At 46.4% G+C, this 21132-nt stretch overlaps 1 protein-coding gene across 2 annotated transcripts in view; it reads right to left on the reverse strand.

Moving 5' to 3' along the window:
- The window catches only part of ATG2B (autophagy related 2B), a 1072129-nt gene that overhangs the window by 39047 nt on the left and 1011950 nt on the right, over positions 1-21132 (reverse strand). For both annotated transcript variants that reach the window (XM_086937744.1, XM_086937743.1), the window contains exon 41: positions 17680-17829. In XM_086937744.1, coding sequence (XP_086793870.1) covers positions 17680-17829 — 150 coding nt within the window. The remainder of the gene's footprint in view (positions 1-17679; positions 17830-21132) is intronic.

The raw sequence follows: 21132 nt of genomic DNA on the forward strand, positions 1-21132 counted from the left end.
TTATTACAAAAGTATAAACATTTTCAAATGTACAAAGTATCAATTCATGTTGATTTTCCTATCCACTGATCGCTCCTGCTCCATTGTGATCTTAGGTACCTTTTTCCGAGGATTGGTAAGTCAGGTACACGGAAGTAAATAGAAAGGAACAAGGATTACTGATAGGGGTGTGTTGATTACCTGATTTATGAAAAATAATGATAAATACATTATGGGCCCAAGTGTGCATATTGGATAAATAAGAGTCGGGTGACCTGCGCGCTCTATCATGTCCAGGTGCCTGTGGAGGTCTTGGCCAAGATCCTGAGCAGGACATCCAGAAGGGCTTTGTTAAAGAGTCATAAGGGTCCTGAAGAGGATATCCCAGGGTGAAGCACCTATGCCAAGACGTTTGCCTTGACCTCAACCATGAGCAATGTCAGATCTAGGACCTCAGCCGCCCTCCAGACAACAATTGCGAAAGAAGCCCATTTCCTCAGTAGCCACTGTGGTGGGGAAAAGGTAGGGCAGCATCTGGTGAGGTGTCCAAACCACTGGTGTCAGCCAAATACCAGGTATCATCAGCCATGGGCTCTACTAGAGGGTTGGAATAGTCATAGGATCCTCAGATGCACTCCATTCGTGTTACTCAGTGGGCCCTTCAGGGATATAATACTCTATCTCTAATTTAGGTCATGTGGCGCTGCAGCGGACATTGTGCAATACCCGTCTGCCTCTGTATCAGAGTTGGGAATCATGATGGCGTCGGCAGCACCTGAAAAGGTCCATGAAGAAGGTTGTGAAGCTGCAGCCATGGCCGATCCGGATTCAACAATGGATCCTTAGGGGCCTACTGGTGCTGAGAGTGGACCTGCTGGCAGAGTTCCAGTCTAAGACCCTCCTGAACCCAAGATGTCGAAGGCGCTCCAGAGGGGTTAAGCTGTCCAAAAATGAGTCTCATGGCCTCATAAAATTCACGAAGTTGGTTGGGATTTGCCTCCAGCAATCTTTTGGAAGTGCAGGATGGACCCGGTGTCAAACACCGGCAGCACAAGAACAAACAATGAGCAGGTCCTGCATTTGTGGTGTCATTCACTCACGTTGTTCAAAGAGTGGCAGTGATGCAGAGAAGTCAAAGAGTGCTTCAACTTCTTTGACTTCTTCTTATGGAACTTTGTAGAGCAAGTCCTGAAGCACAATGAGTCACATGGCAAGCAGTCAAGAGCTTCATGGCCCATTCTTGGAGGGCCTTAGAGTTCATTGTCTGACACTTCGCTCAGGAACCAGAGTCATGGTCCCTCTCCAGACATTACAGACACACCAAGTAGGGGGTTCGTCACCTGCCAATGATAGGTCCACAAGGCTTAAACCTGGTAGACTTCTTTAGGGACATACCGAAAAGAAACACACTAGTTGTCAACAAAATTTTGAAAAAATCCAGTCAAAAAAAGACTTATGGGAGCACGTCCAGATCCGTGCTGATGACACGGAAAAGGAGGAACTGAGGCCAGCCTGCTGTAGTGACTCCTATATACGCACCGAGCATGTTACTTCCGGTGGGGAAGGTGCCTTGAGGAGCCAAACGATACCACCTACCGGTGGAGATGGGGATTGCTTAAAAATTCCTAGATCCAGTTTGACAAGTGGGGAATATTCTAAGGTAAGGAATCTGCGGCTATGCTTTACACACAGTTTCTTCAGTTAAGCCTGTCAGCTCTGTGCCATGGCTACAATGCGTTGAGCTCAGGTTTAAATTACTGAAGTCTTTACCGAACCTAACAAGAACTGTGGCATTATTACTTGTGATGAAGTAACACCCACCCAAACTAATAATCCACTTTCTCACACCATAGATAGTGGAGTTTCGGAAGCATACTTTTATGATTTTCAATAATCTAATAAAGTGGTTTTTGACTTGACTTGACACACCATAGATAGCTTTGTAGGATATTACCATCGCCTTGAAGATGTGTCTGCTTGATTGTATCAGGTCAAAACTGCCACTCTCCGAGACAGAGCCTTCTGCTTCACAGCACCCACAAACTGGAACTTTGCCCTACAACCTGAAAGTACATTTGAATTCTTCCACAAGTGTTTAAAGACAAGGCTTCTGCCACCTAATATAGCGTTTGCTGATTGCTCTGGCTACGTGAGCAGCCTGATACAGCTCTAGTGACTTAATTGCTAGTTAAGGGGCTTTCTGCATGATCATTTTTTAAGTGTTTTAATTTATTTTCCAGCGTTATGTTTTAGGGAGCACCAAGAAGCTTTGCATCACTGTGCTTTATAAATAAATGTTAACATAACACAAAAGCAATAGGCTGGGTGATGCCAGCATTGTGATTTTAAAAGGTGCTTTTAACTGATATAGTTATTATTTGCAAACGCTCTTCAACAAGTCATACATCTACACTTGTCACTTTATTGGGAACCAAGTACCACATTGTAGCACATGACTCTCTCAGGGCAGTAAAGCAGAGCAGTCCAAGGCCTAGCCTACTCAAGGGAGGTGTGGGCGAGTAATCCTACCTCGCTGCTACACAAAAACACTCAAATTATGGTCTTGTCAATGCTTTTTGTTTTACATAGGAAAATTACTTTTATTACACAAACACTACTGAATATTACGCATTAAATCACAAATATATACATTCAGGTACATGGAAGTACCTTTGGTGACACCCTCATATCACATTACATATGAAATGCAAAATATCAAGGTAAGGGGGGCGGGGTCATTATCATTAAGGTAGGGCAACTGGATTTGTCAGGGTATCAGCACAGCAGTAAAAGTAGTTGGTTGGGTTTAATTTTTCAACATCGTTGTACACTGCCAGTTCAAAAGTGGTGATCTCTGGGGGTACAGTGGACGGGGGCAGGCTGAAGGTAGATTGTGACGTCAGGCCCGTGATGTTTGGGTTCTCCTCGGTATAATGGCCGTCCATTGTCGGTTTCTCAAAGAAGGCCTTGAGTTTTAATTTTCTGAAGAATTTTGCTAGTTCTACGTGCAGCTTAAATTTGTCAAGTTTGACGTAGGGACGAATGATATTCCTTTTCTAGCACTGTTTGTTCTTTGGGTGTCAGGGCTGTGCTGGATACCCAACCAACTACTTCAACAACCTATCCAAAGAAGATAGGAATACCATCCGACGCCTCCAGAGCAACCCCTCTATCATTATTAAACCAGCCGACAAGGGGGGAGGCATTGTCCTCCTGGACAAAAAAGACTATGACACTGAATGCCGCAGCCTGCTTAGTGACACCAGAAATTACAAAGACTGGAACAGGACTCCACCGACAAACTCCAAACCACCATTCAGGCGCTGATAAGGAATGCCAGCGATGCAGAACACATCTCCAAACAGGAGGCAGAATACCTCTGCCCACAGAAAGTCAAAGTACCGTACTTCTATACTGTACCCAAAGTACACAAAGGCATAACCCCCCCCGCCGGGCAGACCCATAGTTTCTGGCATTAATTCCCTCCTTGAGCCCCTCTCACGCTACTGCGACTCTTTCCTCAATCCCCTCCTAGCTACATCAAGGACACCAAGCACCTTCTGCAAGTGATCAATAACACAGAATTCAACACAGATACACAACTCCTGGTAGGACTGGACTTTGAGAGCCTCTACACCAGCCTACCACAGGACGCAACCCTAAAAGTACTCAGGGAAGTCCTCATGGAGTCAGCATGGCCACACCGCACCCCTAGGGAATTCATCCTACAATGTGCCACACTGGCGTTGAAAGAGAACTACTTCGAATACGAAGGATCCTTCTACCTCCAGACCAATGGAACTTCCATCGGCAGCGTCTTCGCCCCCAGCGTGGTGGGACTCTATGTCCATCACTTCGAGCGCACACACATCGCTGACAGTATAAACCCTTATGCGAACCACATCCTCAAATGGCGTCAATTAATTGACGACATTCTTGTGATATGGCCGGGACCACAAGTAGCCCTGGAGGAATTCCTCACATGGCTTAATAGCAGAAATCCATAATTAAAATTCACAAGTACCTCAAGTGCCAACCAACTTGCTTTCCTAGACCTAGACATCACAGTTAAAGATGGTAGACTTGTCACCGCCACATACTATAAACCTACGGCCAGAAATTCCCTACTCCACTTCACAAGCTTCCATCCACGCCCATTAAGGGAAAACCTTCCCTTTGGACAGTTTCTGCGTATACGCAGAAATTGTAGTGACATTGCAGATTACAAAAGACAATCCTCCGAACTAGCCAAGAAACTTGAGGCATGTGGCTACCCACAAGCCATTATCTCCAAAACCAAGAAAAGGGCCAGGAACCAAAATAGAGAGGCCCTCCTTGAAACCACACCTAAAGAACCGCAGGAACAGCCCATTACTTGCGTTACTACGTATAACACAGCCTCTAATGAGGTAGCCAAACTGATCAGAAAAAACTGGAAGACCTTTAACTCTGGCCAAAGACAGTGGGACACTCCAAGGTTTGCTTACAAAAGATGCAACAACCTGAAGGACCAACTAGTGAGCACCCGTCCTAAAACACAGATCAGACAACAACCTAACACTGTTCTGAACGCCTGGGGACTCCCTAAGGTCACCGGGCATTACCCCTGCAATGACTGTAGTGTGTGTCACCTGACCGCACACTCCAAAACCTTGGAACTTGAACACAATAAAGTGTGGACTCAGAGTAGCCACACCAATTGCAATTCACGCAATGTAATCTATGTCCTCACCTGCAACTGTGGTCTCCGCTACATTGGCATGACAACTCGCAAAATACGCACTAGGGTCACAGAACACAGAAGCACCATTAGGTGCAGGAAAAACATCAGTAAACTCACCAACCACTTCATTACCCACTGCCACACTCCAAATGACCTCACATGGACCATTATCGAGCAACTCCCTGAACTGGTAGTGGACAATGAAAAAAGACTGCTAAGCAAAGAGCAACGCTGGATCTACCGCCTTTCTACTCAAACTGATGGCCTGAACGATGCGATTCCTTGGATCTCAGTCACATGCTGACACTCTTGCATCACATGAGATGAAACCAAGCATTATTGTCGCGTACTGGCAGCTGCCAGCACCTACATGCCCCTAGAACTGTACTCATTTATTTATTTATTACTATTACCCCTCCAACTCACAACTTGTGAGTATTTGCCACCTTTTAACAAACCGGCATGAGGTTCTCGCACACACTACAGAGCATACACTATCGCGCATGCCCCTAGCATCACTGTGCAGCCCCTGCGCGCACCTTCTCCGCTTTGCACATGCGCAGACAAACCTCCAGTCAGCGCACGCGCGGACACATGTCCCGTCCGCGCATGCGCCATTTGCTTCTCATAGCATATGACATCTGCGCATGCGCACCCTACTACCGGCACGCCCGGGGAAGTCTTTCTACCCTTGCTCCCTGACACAGGTGCTAATCGTTGACTCATTAGCGGGCATATAAAAACGAACAGAGATCCCAAGCTCAGTTCACCGGAGTGCGAAGACGGCACAACAGGTACACGACAGGCTCTGACCAGAAAGGCTGTGAGTATGACGATCTCCAAACAACCATTTTGGGTAAGCGCTTTTTCTTCCCTACAGGTCTCCTAATCCCAGTGCCCAACTTTATCTCCCAACAGGGTCCTCCCCTTGTCGCTTCACTCCTGGAAGCATTGGCTGCTAATTCCCAGCGTAAGAACTACTACTTACGCCTCATCACACTATGTACCTTACATGTGTGATACCCGTGTTTTAGCTACACCACGCCTAATTAGAATGCGATTTCTCACCATAACGGCACCACCAGTACCGTTACACCTTTGCCGGTCGCTCCACTCGCAGCTCGTCCCTCCCTGCATGTTGCTGCCTGGTATTGTGGTATCTCGTTGCTGCCTGGTATCGTTCACTGTGTGGGTATCTCGTTGCTGCCTGGTATCGTTCACTGTTATTAGTCATTAATTGTGCCAGCCATTTGCGCCATTGATTTAATTTGTGCCAGCGACCTGCATTTTGTTGTGCCCTTAGCCCGTCCCTGCCGCTGCTCCCCCGCGGTCCCACCCCCGCTCCCTCCAGCTTCTACCGACCATCCGCCCTCGTCACCCCGCTCCCGCCTCCCAGCTGCTCCTCCCTCGCTCCCCCCCCTCCACTCTCCACTTATGGCAGAGTCACGGCGCTTCCCCATGCGTGCCGAAGGCGCGCCAAAGGTAAGCCCGTCCACGACCGTCCGCGCATGGACCGCGCCCAGCGCCAGACACCCTGGCCCCCGCAAAAGCCACCCTTCCAGCCTAACATACGACGCCGCATCCCTCACTGCACTCAACACTGGCTGACTCCCCGACTGCCACCGAGCCGCACCAGGACGTACCCATGGACCCATCACCTGCCAATCCTGCAAGTTCTGCTGCATCAGGACCCACACTACAACCAATAACGCGAAACAGAGCTCAAACAACAACCACCTGAAGTGCATCCTGCTCGACACCCGCTCGATCCACAAACACGCCATTGAACTATGGAACCTACTCGACACCACAACTCCGGACGTCGCCTTCCTCACGGAAACCTGGATGAACGCCTCATCAGCGCCCGACATCGCCATAGCCATGGCGATGTCAGGAAGCAAAAAAGCCTCTTGGTTCAACGATGACCTCAAGTACTCCAAAAAGAACTGCTGCACCCTCGAGAAAGCCTGGCGAAGAAACCCAACCACAGACAACATGACCGCCCTCAAGAACGCCACCCGCAAACACCACCAGCTGATTCGCACCACCAAAAAATCAGCATTCAAGGATCGACTAGACAACAACGCCCACAACAGCAAGGAACTCTTCAGCATTGTCAAAGAGCTCACCAATCCCAGCGCCGGCAACAACGACATCACTCCCTCTCAAGACCTCTGCGACTCCCTATCCTCATTCTTCCACAGCAAGATTGCTGACATACATAATAGCTTCGGCGACCTGACCACTCTCCCAACCACAGAAGCAAAGCCCCCCACCACCACCCTTCGCGCCTGGACCCCGATCAGCACCGAAGACACCACCCGCACGATGAACTCCATCCACTCGGGATCACCAACCGACCCATGCCCCCATCACATCTTCAACAAGGACGACTCCATCATCGCCCCCCAACTCCGGGACATCATCAACTGCTCCTTCAACACCGCTACCTTCCCGGAATGCTGGAAACATGCCGAACTCAGTGCCCTCCTGAAGAAACCTACAGCAGACCCCACCGAGCTTAAGAACTACCGCTCCATCTCGCTCCTCCCATTCCCCGCCAAAGTCATAGAGAAGACCGTCAACAGTCAGCTCGCCGCCTTCCTTGAGTCTAACAATTCCCTCGACCCCTCACAGTCCGGTTTCCGAACTAACCACAGCACCGAGACCACCCTCATTGCAGCCACAGACGACATCCGGACACTGCTCGACAACGGGGAAACAGTGGCCCTCATCCTCCTAGACCTCTCCGCAGCGTTCAACACAGTCTGCCACCGCACCCTTGTACAACGCCTCAGGAACGTCAGGATACAAGATAAGGCCTTAGATTGGATCATCTCGTTCCTCGCCGGAAGAACCCAAAGAGTCCGCCTCCCCCCTTTCAGATCAGAGGCCACCGAAGTCAGTTGCGGCGTACCACAAGGATCATCGCTCAGCCCCACCCTCTTCAACGCCTACATGAGTCCCCTCGCACCCATCGCATGCCAACACAACCTCAACATCATCTCCTATGCAGACGACACCCAGCTGATCCTCTCCCTCACCAAAGACCCAACCACCGCCAAAACCAACCTACACGAAGGGATGAAAGATGTAGCCGAGTGGATGAAAAACAGCAGTCTAAAACTGAACTCAGACAAGACGGAAGTCCTCATCCTAGGATCATCCCCCTCGGCCTGGGACGACTCATGGTGGCCCTGGGCAGCGCACCCAAACCAATGGACCATGCTCGCAACTTGGGATTCATCCTAGACTCCTCCCTCTCGATGACCAGACAAGTCAACGCCGTCTCATCATCATGTTTTAACATCCTACGCATGCTCCGAAAGATCTTCCGATGGATCCCCACTGAAACAAGGAAGACGGTCACCCAAGCACTTGTCACCAGTCGACTGGACTACCGAAACACCCTCTACGCCGGAACCACAACCAAATTACAGAAAAGACTTCAACGCATTCAGAACGCCTCCGCTAGACTCGTCCGAGACATAACTCGCCACAACCACATATCCGGTCACCTGAGAGACCTGCACTGGCTCCCCGTCAACAAGAGAATCACGTTCCGTCTCCTCACCCACGCACACAAGGCCCTCCACGACCTAGGACCCAGATACCTCAACACTCGCCTGACCTTTTACACCCCCAACCGCCAACTACGATCGTCCAACCAAGCCCTGGCCGCGATTCCACGCATCTGAAGAGCCACCATGGGAGGAAGATCCTTCTCCTACTTGGCGGCCAAGACCTGGAACTCCCTCCCCACCCACCTCCGCCTTACACAGAACCACCTCTCCTTCAGAAAGCAACTCAAATCCTGGATGTTCGATCAGTAGCAAACTCCTCTCCCTTAAGCGCCTTGAGACCCTCTGGGTGAGTAGCGCGCTATACAAATTTCCGACTTGACTTGACTTGACATGCACTTTAGTCCCGGCAATTCAGTTTTGTATATGACTGTGTGGCGACATGCCAAATGACTCTCCTCTACCTACATGTTTTGTCTATGTCATTTATGTTGTATGTCCAGGTATGCGCATGAGAAGGGAATCCCCCTCTCACACCTAGAGAAACACCTTAGCGAGTGTAACACATAGTCTGTACTACACTCCCCACCTTTTTTAACTTGCACCAACACTTATTTTAATAGGTCCTGAGGAAAGCCAGATTATCTTTAAGGCACTGGCTGAAACATGTCGACCAACTTATGGATGTAGGAGGTAGTAACTCTCCACCTTAACATCCTCAAGCCTTATTTTAACCGCTGACGGCGGCCCATTTATTAAAATGTTATTTACCCTCGGGTACTGGGAACCCCGCCAAGCCGTTTTAACTGTCACTTCACCAACACCCCACACTGCACTCTCAGTAATATAAAAGCTCCGCTGTAATCAGGCGTCGAAGCATACCCGGGACACATTAGGTGTTACTGGGTGGGCCCGATGATGAAGCATGCCACCAACTAGGTTGGTGGGTGAGGGCTTCATGAGCACACCAACAAGGTGCCCCCTGACAAAACTAGTCAGAGTCCAAACATTAAAAGTCATATAAAGCTATTCTTCTTTGATAATACATATGGTCCCATGGCGTTGCCATTAAAAACAGCTGAGCAATGGGACCACACTACAGGGTTCCTGCACAGCATGAACTCGAAAGTCCATGCCATGCAGGAACCTCTGTGCATGCGCACAGGGGGCACATGTTATGCCCCCCCAGTGTGCATGTACTAGAGGTTGAGGCACAGAGGGGCTCAGTAGGGCCCCCTCTGTTTCCTCTTTGCTAGGGTTTTCATGTCAGTGAACCACCATATAAACCGTGGCAGAGAGCAAACTCATAATATGCTTGGCGGGACTGTGGTGATCCTGGTAAGCATATTGAGGCCTCTGACCACCGCTCCTACGCCTGTGATAGTGGTTCCCTGGCAGAGCTGACGGTCCGACTGCCTGGTTCGTAATCGGGCAGACGGACTGCTGGTGCGGCGGTGGTTGGATCTGCCACCGGCCCCCACCACAACTCTGGCAGTCCTCAAACAGCCAGACTCGTAATAGGGCCCTTAATCTGCCATCCTAACATGTTTTTGTCTGCAAAATGTTGAGATCACCACCGCCCTAGTGAAGATCTCTCTACCGTGACAGGAACCACCATCAAGGCGGTTCCTGTTAAGGCACCAAAAAGTTTGAGGGAGGACTGTCATCCACAAACTTTCACCAAGTTTCTGTTTTTCAAGAACATACTCCGAAGTGGGAGTTTGTTATTGAAAAACAAATAAATCATGACGCCCATGCTCAAGATTTTTTCCTTTATTTTGATCTAGCCCTCTATAACAGACAGATAAAAAGGAAAATGCTACTTACCAGTATACATCTGTTCTTGGCATGTAGAGCTGCAGAGTTACACACTGGGCATAGATCGCCACCTATTGTTGGGCCAGGATGTTTGCAGTTGTTTTTGTCCTGAAAAGTTTTTGGAAGTCACAAGATAGGTGACTCCTCCCTTGGACAACAGTGCGGTGGGCATCGGCTCCATCCTTAGATTGTTTTTCGCCAGCAGGGAAATGATGGAGTTTTGTAAGAAACAGGAAGGATGCCCATGTAAGCTGTATCTAATTAAGATAATACTGGAACAGATAAAGGTAGCCGGGGAGGCGGGTGGGCGTGTGTAACTCTGCAGCTCTACATGCCAAGAACAGATGCATACTGGTAAGTAGCATTTTCCGTTCGAGTCATATGAGCTGCAGATTACACACTAGGCATAGATTGTATAGCAGTACCCACTGTTAGCGACGACCACATGTATCTGTTGCAGTAGTTTGAATCAGTGTTTTCAGTACAGCCTGGCCCACAGAAGCTTGTTGTTTAGTTTGAACATCTACACAATAGTGTTTTGGAATATATGCGGTGTAGACCATGTCGCTGCTTTGCAGATGTCATCTAAGGGAATGTTCCCTAAAAATGCCATTGAAGCCCCTATCTTTTTAGTAGAATGGGCTTCAGGAGGAACAGATAACGTACGTTTAGGCTTGTGGTAGCAAATCTGTATACATTTGACAATCCACCTAGCTATCCCAGATTTTGATATGGGGCTGCCTTGGTGTGGTGGTGAGACAGACACAAAAAGTTGTTTCGTTTTACGAAAGGGTTGTGTTCTTTCAATGTAGTAAAGCAATGCTCTTTTGACGTCTAAGGTATGAAGAGCTCTTTCTGCGACTGTCTGTGGCTGCAAGAATAATACGGGCAGCTCTACAGATTGACTGAGATGGAAGGGCGAAATGACTTTTAGAAGGAATTTAGGATTGGTACGGAGCACAACCTTATTATGATGCATTCGCAGAAAAGGTTCTTGAATGGTCAATGCTTGTAGCTCACTAACTCTTCCTAGAGAAGTAATAGCTACTCGGAAAGAAACTTTCCAAGTTAAGAATTGCAGTTCACATTTATGTAAAGGTTCAAAGGGAGGTCCCATTAACCGTATGAGAACAATGTTTAAATTCCACACAGGTGAAGGTGGTGCTCCGGGAGGAATTATTGTTTTAAGGCCCTCCATAAAAGCCTTTATGGCAGGTACTCTAAAAGTGATAGATGTTGTCTATTTTGTAGGTATGCTGTAATGACAGCAAGATGCAGTCTAATAGATGTGTACGCTAAGTTGCATCATTTGGAGGTGTAGCAAGAATCCTATGATGTGTTGAATAGACACATCTAGAGAATTTATGTCGTTGTTATGGCAGTATATTACAAAATGTTTCCACTTGGCTGCATAACATGCCCTAGTGGTGGGACGTCTAGCTTCTTTAATAACGTTCATACAGTCAGGAGGAAGGTTAAGATAACCAAACTCTATAACCTCAGGAGCCAGATCGGTAGGTTGAGCTGAGCTGGGTCCGGGTGTCTGATCTCTCCATGGTTCTGGGTTAGGAAGCGTGGAGACAGGTATAGCTTTTGGTGCGGTACCACAGAAAGTTGCAGCAGTGTGGTGTACCACTGTTGTCTGGCCCAAGTTGGAGCAACTAGAATGAGAGTGAGGGAATGTTGCTGAAGTTTGCGCACCACTAATGGAAGTAGTGGGAGAGGTGGAAAAGCGTACGCAAATTTGCCGGACCAGCTCATCCATATCGCATAGCCTTTGGACAGCAGGTGTGGATACCTAGCGGCGAAGCTTGGGCATTTGGTGTTTTCGTGGGTGGCGAAGAGGTCTATCTGAGGTTGTTCCCACACATGAAAGAAAGGCTGAAGAACTTGTGGATGAAGTTCCCATGCGTGCATCTGTTGTGTCTGACGGCTTAATAGATCGGCTATGGTGTTTTGTACTCCTATAACATGTTGGGCTAAGAGGAAGATGTTCAGAGGTATAGCCCATCTCCATATCCGCTGCGCTAGCTGAGAGAGTTGCAGAGAGTGTGTCCCTCCTTTGTTTGTTTATGTAATACATGGCTGTAATGTTGTCTGTGCGTACTAAGACAGCTTTGCCCGATATGTGCTTTTGGAATGCTTTTAGGGCTAGAAAAACGGCTAGTAACTTCAGGTGGTTGATGTGGAGTAACTTTTGTTGCAGTGTCCACCTGCCCTGCAAGGTGTGCTGCAGGAGGTGGGCTCCCCAGCCAGAGAGCGATTAGTCTGCGGTCATAACTATTTGAGGAACTGGCTCTAGGAAAGGTTGGCCCTTGGAAAGGTTTTTGGTGATCCACAATTACAGAGAGCAGTGAGTTCGACCATCTACCAACACTAGGTCTGTTAATTGACCTTGAGCCTTGAGGAAATATAAATTTTATGGTCAAGTTATGTTCCCTAACGCGTACCCCACCGTCTCCATGTACCAGCTTAAAGTGCATGTAACTTCCCTCCTGTGCCAGCTATGAAGACGCAAATACATTTGCGTCCAACGTTAATATGTCCTCTTTCAGACCCACCCTGAATGGGTTGAATATTCCGTTCCTAAATATGCTATGCCAACGTCTTTTTGTAGTGTACTTTACACGTTTTTCAGCTCTGGCGAAGTAGGCCCTGAATTCTGCCATCGAGCCTTTTTCCTGACTTCTGACTCTGAAAGCCTCAGCCCAGGCTGTCTCTGTACCCGTGACCTCTGCCTTACTCCCTGTGCGGCTCACCGCGTTTAGCTCAGCCTGCTGCCTGCCAAGACTGAATTCAACCTTCGAGTTATCTGTTCCACTCTCCGAAAATGCATTCCTGCCTACTAGTTTAAGTAAACATCCTCCCAGCTGCAGAGTAAAGGGCCCGGCCTTACTGTCTCCTTGCAAGTAATTCATAGCCTCTGTTACCATGGCAGGCCCATGCCCCTCGCATCTCATGCAGACACTTAGACGCTTATACACGCACTCACAGTCAGTATAGAATAGCTACCGCCCCAGAGACCTTTTCCGTCTAGATAATATAGTTCCTAAACATCAGATACCAGATATGATAGAAGCACGAGTTGATCTGACATGCCAGACTTCTGTCTCTTTCCGCCAGTGTAAATGTCAAGTCCCCTGCACCCTCCAGTTTCACGTCAATCACACGTCATGCAGCTGCGCGCGCATCCAGGCTTCAGATTTCTGCTGACATTACAAGATTCTGTTTTGTTGCCACCCACATGTGACACCTACCTGTGACGTCTTCTAGCACACACCTCTATGATCACGCCTAGTTCACGCCTTCTAATTACGTATCACTACCACGTGTATGCTGTTATCTTCTTTCTCTCAGCTGTTACGCCTACTGTATTGGTTTCTATAATGTGAATTAAGTATATAAGCTATGTATTGTCAATAAAATGTAGCGCGCGCTCTATCCCTGGCTCTATCCCTTCCTGCACCCCAGTGGTGGCAGGAACAAGATATCCGATCATGACCATTCCTTTTTAAGGAATAAAAACCCCTAAGAACTCTAACACCACGGACTCTGCCTTTTTCTTTCCGATTGAGTTATTATTGATTAAGTACTTACCTGCATAGAAATTAGGACGGTAAATCAAATATTTACCACAGCCTGGTTCTATTGTCATGCTAAGCATTCTTGAAAAGGAAGCATCTGTAGTCTTGCATGAGGCACTATGAATATGCAAGAGGCCACCATTCCTGTGAATTGCATGAACACTCGAGCTGGAAGAGAGTGTTGCGGTTTAAATTTGGTTAGAAGAGCTTGCATATTTGTTGTCCTGGCAGGAGAGAGATAAGCTAGCGCTGTTGAGGTGTTTATTGTGGCACCAAGGTATTGTTGTATGTGTGACGGTTGCAGGTGGGACTTGGTGTGGTTTACTGTGAACCCCAAGTTGTGTAGTAATTGGATGGTGGTGTGAATGTGTAGTACACCCTGATTGTATGAGCTGGCTTTTATGAGACAGTCTTCGAGATATGGGAAGATGTGAATGTACTGCCTTCTTAAGTGTGCTGCTACTACTGCTAGGCACTTGGTAAACCCTTGTGGTGCTGTTGTGGCTCCGAATGGGAGACCCTTGAATTGATAATGCGGAACGTCCAGTACAAATCTGAGATACTTTCTGTGAGCTGTGTGAATGGGAATGTGGAAATAGGCGTCCTTAAGATCTATCGTGGCAAGGAAGTCGTTTTGTAAAAGGAGAGGAAGGACCTGTTGGAGTGGGACCATATGAAGTGGTCTGATTGTATGTACAGGTTTAGTGATCTGAGGTCTAGAATAGACCTTAGAGAGCCGTCTTTTTTGGGAAAAGAAAGTACAAGGAGTAAACTCCTTTGTTTTGTTGATGCAGTGGAACTGGTTCTATTGTGCTTTTTTGTAGGAGGGATATTACCTCCTGCCTGAGCAGTAACAAATGTTCTTGTGACATTGGACGCTGTTTGGGTGGTATGTTTGGGGGGTAGAGTTTAGTTCGAGACAGTAACCTGCTTGAATTATTTGTCACACCCACCTGTCTGATGTGATGTTGGTCCAAACAGGAAGGAATTGTTGTAGTCTTCTCCCAACTGGAGTGGAATGTGGTGGGGGAAGTGGAGGGAAGTCATTGGGCAGGGGTGGAGACAGAGAGGGAGTTGTTAGTTTTGCCTCTGCCTTTATTGTTGTTACCCCTGTAACCCCCTCTTTGGTAGCCCCTACTGTAGGTGGATTGGGTAGGTGCTTTGTAAGAAGTAGAGGGACTGTCTGAGGAGTAGCCTCTAGTGGTGCTTCTCTAGGATGAGAGACGAAAAGAACGTCTGGGAGCTTGCGACTGCAAGGCTCCCATAGATTTAGGTGTGTCCATATCCTTTTTCATTTTTTCAAGGGATACGTCCACATTAGGCCCAAATAAGTGTTGCTCATCGAAGGGTTGATTGAGTATGGCACTTTGTACTTCAGTTTTGAAACCTGAAATGCGTAGCCAGGCATGCCTACGCAAAAGGACACTGGTATTAATTGCCCTAGAAGCGGTATCTGCTACATCTAGGGCAAAACAAATAGAGGTATTGGTGATGGTTTTACCCTCTTGTATAAGTTCATTGGCCCTATTTTTGTACGTGTCAGGAAGGTTCTGCATTATGGATTCTAACTCGTCATAATGTGCCCAGTCGTACCTTGCTAATAATGCCTGAGTATTAGCAATACGCCAAATGTTTGCTGCCTGTGACGCCGTTCGCTTGCCTGTGGCTTCTAGGAGTTTAGACTCTTTATCTGGTGGGGGAGCCTTGCCTGATGTTTTGGGAATTGGCTCTTTTGCGTGCATTGGAGACTACAAGGGAGTCTAGTGGTGCAGGCCCTTTAATGTAGGCTGGGTCTGAGGGGGCAGCCTTATACTTCTTCTCAATTCGGGGGTTGAGGATTCAAGCCCTAACTGGATCTTTGAAGACCCCTGGCGCATGCTTAATGACCCATTTAAGCATAGGTAAAATTGAGGTGGACCTTTGTGTTGTATCAAAGGTATCCATAAGGAAGTCTTCATCTACTGGGTCAGTACGGAGGTCAACTCCACGATATTGGGCAGCTTTATTGACAAGTTGGTTAAATCCCATAGTGTCCTCTGGTGGGGAAGGCCTAGAGGGGTATATGTCATCTTGTGGGATGTTAGGGACGTCTGGGGTACTATAATCATCACAAGGGTCAGGTGAGCCAGGAGGAGTAGGATTATCTAGTGGCTCATCATCTGCACCATCCCATGAGTCATCAGAGGTGTTATCCCGTCATCATCATCTTCTAATGGAGTAGGAGATGGTGTAGGGAGTGATGTGGCAGAGGAGGAGGTGGTGGTGGAGGAGGAGGAGGAGGAGGAGGAGGAGGAGGAGAAGGCATTCTTAGAGGAAAAGTCGCAATGTCCTTTTTCTTAGGATGAGGAGCCAGTGCAGGCGTCTCTAATGGTAGTTTTTTAGACCTAAGAGTCAAGCGACCAGTTTTGGGATCTTTAACAAGAGCCTTTTGTGTAGGATCTGGATGGAATAGTTTCTCTGTGGGAGGTAGATCCTTCGGTGCCAAGGATTTTGGTTCCGTAGGCTTTTTCGGCACCGAACCATGAGCATCTTTTGGTTTAGAAACGTGTTCTTTTGTATTGTCTTTGTCCGGAGGGCTATGTGTTTTCTTCGGCTCCGAAGCTTTTGTCGGCTCCGGTGTTTTTTTCGGCTCTGAAGCCTGGGAGTCAGGTGCTTTCGGTGGCAATTTCTTGCTCGGCTCCAAGTGTGCTTTTGGCGCCGAGGAGCCGGTGCCAGTCTTCGGCCTCGGAGTCGCTGTTGACGCCATGTTGTTGCTCCTGCTCTGGCACGTCGACGCCCTCTTGGAAAATGTCGTCCGGGATCGAAGATGATGAGCGAGCCATGGTTCTTCGAGCTCGTCGGTCCCGAATCGTCTATTTGGAGCGGAACGAGGCACAAGCGGAACAGTCTCTGGCCTCGGGCTCCGGTGAGAGGGAAAGGTTGCACACCTCATGTGTGGGGAAACTTCGACCCACATTGAGGACACTTCTTAAATGCCGTCCTTTCCATGAGCCAGAGAGTAAGGCCCAGGTAGGCCCGAAGGCCTTCGTCAACGACCGGAATCGAAGACCTCGAAGTTATGAAGAGTTGCGTCGATGGGAAGCACGATCAAGACAATACCGTCGAACTGGGTGAGGATTGCGCGCCGAAGGAAAATCGGTTCCAAACCGGAGCGCAGGAAACACATCCGAACTCGATGGCGGAAAAAGACAATCTAAGGATGGAGCAGATACCCATGCCAAGGGAGGATTCACCTATCTCGTGACTTCCAAAGACTTTTTGGAACAAAAACAACTGCAAATATCCGGGCCCAACACTAGGTGGCGATCTATGCACAGTGTGTAATCTGCATCTCATATGCCTTGAACAAGGGCATTACACCGTCAAGCCTAAATAGCGTTGCAGTATAATGCCCTTCCTCTGACAGACCCTACTCAGTTGGAAGAAGCTGATGAACTGAGCCAACTAGTGCTCCGTCGAAGTAGAGCTGCTGATCCTACAAGCACAAATCAATTCCTTTAGATCCAAGCACCTTACAATGCATTGGGATTTGCCCCAAATATCGATTTTGTTTGCAAACGTGCTAATGCTGAGGGAAGTAATTGACATTTTGGACATCTCAATCTATCAGTACACAGAAGACAAACAATTAAATGTCAGTGGGCCATCTCTGGGTAATCTTAGCCATTGAGATATTGATTTCTTTAAATCAGGCACTTTTGCTTTAATTTTTCTCTCAAATTTTCAATTTGTCAGTTTTGATTATTTTTTTAGATTAACAGTGAACTTTCTGGATCAGTTTTTATTTTTGTGATTTTGCCATGCTAATCAAACTTTCATTCTGGGATTGTAAAAGTGTTGCTTGTTGCACTCACAAATAGTTTTCCTTTCAATGTCTGAACAGTGCTCTGCTAACTACTGGCACATACTACATTGTTAATGTGAAGAAATGAATTGTCTAAATACATGAAAAAAGGTCCAGTTTACAACACCTTCTTTGCGCTGCAAAAGGACCCAAAACGAGATGTAATTTAAGTGTCTGATAATGTCTTGCATTTACCCTACTGAATCTTACCTCTTTCACAACAGTGTATGCCTTAGCCACACCCTCCCGTAGATCTACTGGCTGATGGGCCAAGCGATGATGAGAAAACCTTTTTGTTCTGCTTGCCTCAATAGGACTCAGACCTGGAGACACCATATCATAAGCTGTTTCTGCAGCCGCCTGTTGTGAATAGCAAAAAAAGGCATAATCAAAGTATTATTAAAACAAATATTGGTGCATTAAATATTTCAATTCTAATACACCATGTTTAAGTTAAAGCAGCATATCTAAAACACTAAATTATAGATAGGGTATTAAAAGCATAGGTCTCTCAAAGGGACAATGAATTTCAAGAAGGGTTTCCGAAAGTACATTCTGTTTTAGAAATGTACCCCGGTTGTTTTTGTCTTACTTATTTATCAATTATATTGTATAGTGTATCTGTAACAAGGAATACCCTATATATCCACAAGACCAGGGTCAATATATATTGTCAGAACAGTCGTTATGTGGGACTCATACAAAACGGAAACCTCGTCTATGCGTTATAGGGATCCACAATCTAATTCCAATTATGATTAATTGAAATGTGAATTTGAACAAAAAGAAGCACAGGACAACCTTAGTTTCAGTCAAAAATGCAATAAAACAGTTCATATGCAGTAAAATGTGACACCAGTGAACATAGTGCAGACAAAGCAGTGCTCAAATTGTGAATGTATTTACACCACATATAACACAAGACACTGTACAATTCCCAAAGATTGTCTGTGTTATTTAGAGCAGTTGAAATCAGGGCAGTTTGAGAGAATTCACAGTCCCAATTTGCTACTACCGTTAATACTAGGGTTCCTGAAATTTGGTCTTGGATCCTCCTGCTACAGGACACAGTATCTCCAGCCGCATTATTCTTGCAGGACCTATTAAGTTACACGTGCATTTATCAAGATGCCATCCAGGTCTCTCAAATTCAAATGAATATCTTAGCTGTTCACTTTCTTCCCAAACTTTAGGCAAAATGGTAACAACCAAGGACTCTAGTCATAGACTTGTAAACTGAAACAAAAATCGATAAAACAAACGAAAAAGCGGAACTCCGTATCCCGCGGTTACTTACAATGGTGGAAAGTGACTTCTCAGTCTAGAGTCCTTGGTTGTTACCATTTTGCCTAACGTTTGGGAACAAAGTGAACAGCTAAGATATTTGTTTGAATTTGAGAGACCTGGGCGGCATCTTTATAAATGCACGTGTAACGTTAGTTACCCATAGTGTACGCGGTAGCGATCAATCCCATTTTACAATTGTTGCTGTTGACCCTTAAACCATCAGATAGAGTTTAATATCTCTAAACACGTTTATGACTGATTTATAATGAAGCTTTAATGATTTGTTGCAATTGTTTAAACTTGTGTACGTTACGTAGTATTATGTTAAATAAGGCTGGCTCAAAGTATCCTTGTTTTTTCTACAGACCCCCGAGGAGGGGTGTTCCTTAACCCGAAATGCATTGGGTATATGTGGAGTTGATAAAGTGACATGGATTTGCATATAAAATGAAGATTAAGTATACATATGAAATAAATATTGGAATACTTTTTCAAAAGGAACATGTTTTGAATAAATCATTTTACTGAATGAATGAGAATTAGACCGCACAGTCTGAAGTACAAGTGTGCACACCTTCGTCAAAAGTGGAATCCCCACTTTTCCAAGCATTGATTTATATACAGTGTTCGCAGACAAAACACTGGGAGATATTAGCACAAAATCTACATGAATTAAAAGGAATCATAACAGAGATAACAGAGTGCTCCAACGGACACTATAAGAACACTCCTTAGGATTGCAATAGGTCTATTGGTTCGGCAGGGGATTGCTCTCCTAGGAGAAAACAGCATCTTATATTCATCCCAAAAGGTGGAATATTGGCATAGGAACTGAAATGACCTGCGTAAGAAGTTGCTGAAGCCCTCTTTTCCCCATTACCTTTCCTGTGAACTATTGGCGCCCAGCTTGTGCCTTTTCAACACCTTTTGACCGCCCCACAAGTATAGTTATAGAAGTAATGCAGAGAGTAGATGGAACCGTGATGTAAAAGTGAAATTATCCTGCAGCAGGTGCTCAAGAGACACGAAGTGGTGTGTTTGAAGTAAAATGGATGCAATGAGTACCAGAAGTACAGGGTGTGCAGTTAATAAGATATGTGATGCGAAGAGTAAAATTCAGTTCCAATAACTCAGCAATGAGCATAATATTTGTTGCATAAAACAGGATTTACACCAACATATTGTAAGATATTAATAATAAATATAATGAAATGTGTTAAAATCATAGCCAGAATTAATCTTATATTCTGGGTTAATATATCTTTTAAGAAATGTAAAGCGCAGGAGGTTTAAGAAAGGGAACCAGTGCTTAAAACAAGCATTCCAAACACCCTGTACCACTCAGGGAATACGCTGTGTTTGTTGAATAAACTAAAATACAAGCTAAAAGACAGTGAAATAAACTTGAGAATCAGGAGGAAACACATTTCAAATATTAGGGGGCTTCATCCCATGTCCCAAATGCACTGAGTTTCTCCGCTCTCTTTTCAAAGAAGACAGACATTGTGACTGGTGTCAAAATGGCTCTAAGTGTTTAACCCTTTGTCAATGACACCCATAGCAAAGTGGCTATGTTTGAGGCCAAAGCATGTGCATGAGGTGCAAAAACAGGGAACTGGTGTGTTCGGTGCCATATGCATAACATGACCTATTCCCAATGTTTTGTTGAGTGTGGCAGGCATTAATGAACAAGTTAGCTACCTTAGGTACTGCCGTATATGGTAGAGACATGATCTAGCCGCAGACTCCTTATCTTTGAGTTTCCAAGGCGTCTGACTTGATCTGGAAGAAATTTCTTCGAGCAAAACCCTGTGCGCCAGTAGGGTGAGTTGGGCGACTCCCCTTGGCGTAGTCGTCATTTTCAACATCGGACGTGACGTCCACATCATCTATGTAGGCACCTCCTTGGTGTGCGGATGAACAAGTTACTTACCTTCGGTAACGATATATCTGTAAGAGACATACATCAGTTATAGATTCCTTACCTTAAAATTACCCCCCGAGTCAGACTGAATTCGAAGAATTTTTCTCTTAGCAGTACCCCTGCGTGTCGGTAGGTGGCTTCAGTCGACTCCACGTTCGTCATCGGCGTCGTGGTCGTCGGGATGACATTGGGGTGTCTACTTAGATGTTGCCCCTGCACACTGAGGTAAGTTCTGACACCACTTTCTACGGCAGAAGCGCAGAGCCATGCAAGTTACTGACCACTGGTTCACTTAACTAGGGTCCTGGAAGGGAGTCGCTAGCCCTAGAAGTCAGTTCGTAGAACAGAGAGGATGGGTGGGGCGGTAAGGAATCTATAACTAATGTATTTCACTTACAGATGCATCGTTACCACAGGTAAGTAACTTGTTCATCTGAAAGAGACTATTAGTT

The sequence above is a fragment of the Lissotriton vulgaris genome, chromosome 9, assembly GCF_964263255.1.
Source record: "Lissotriton vulgaris chromosome 9, aLisVul1.2, whole genome shotgun sequence".
Taxonomy (NCBI): domain Eukaryota; kingdom Metazoa; phylum Chordata; class Amphibia; order Caudata; family Salamandridae; genus Lissotriton; species Lissotriton vulgaris.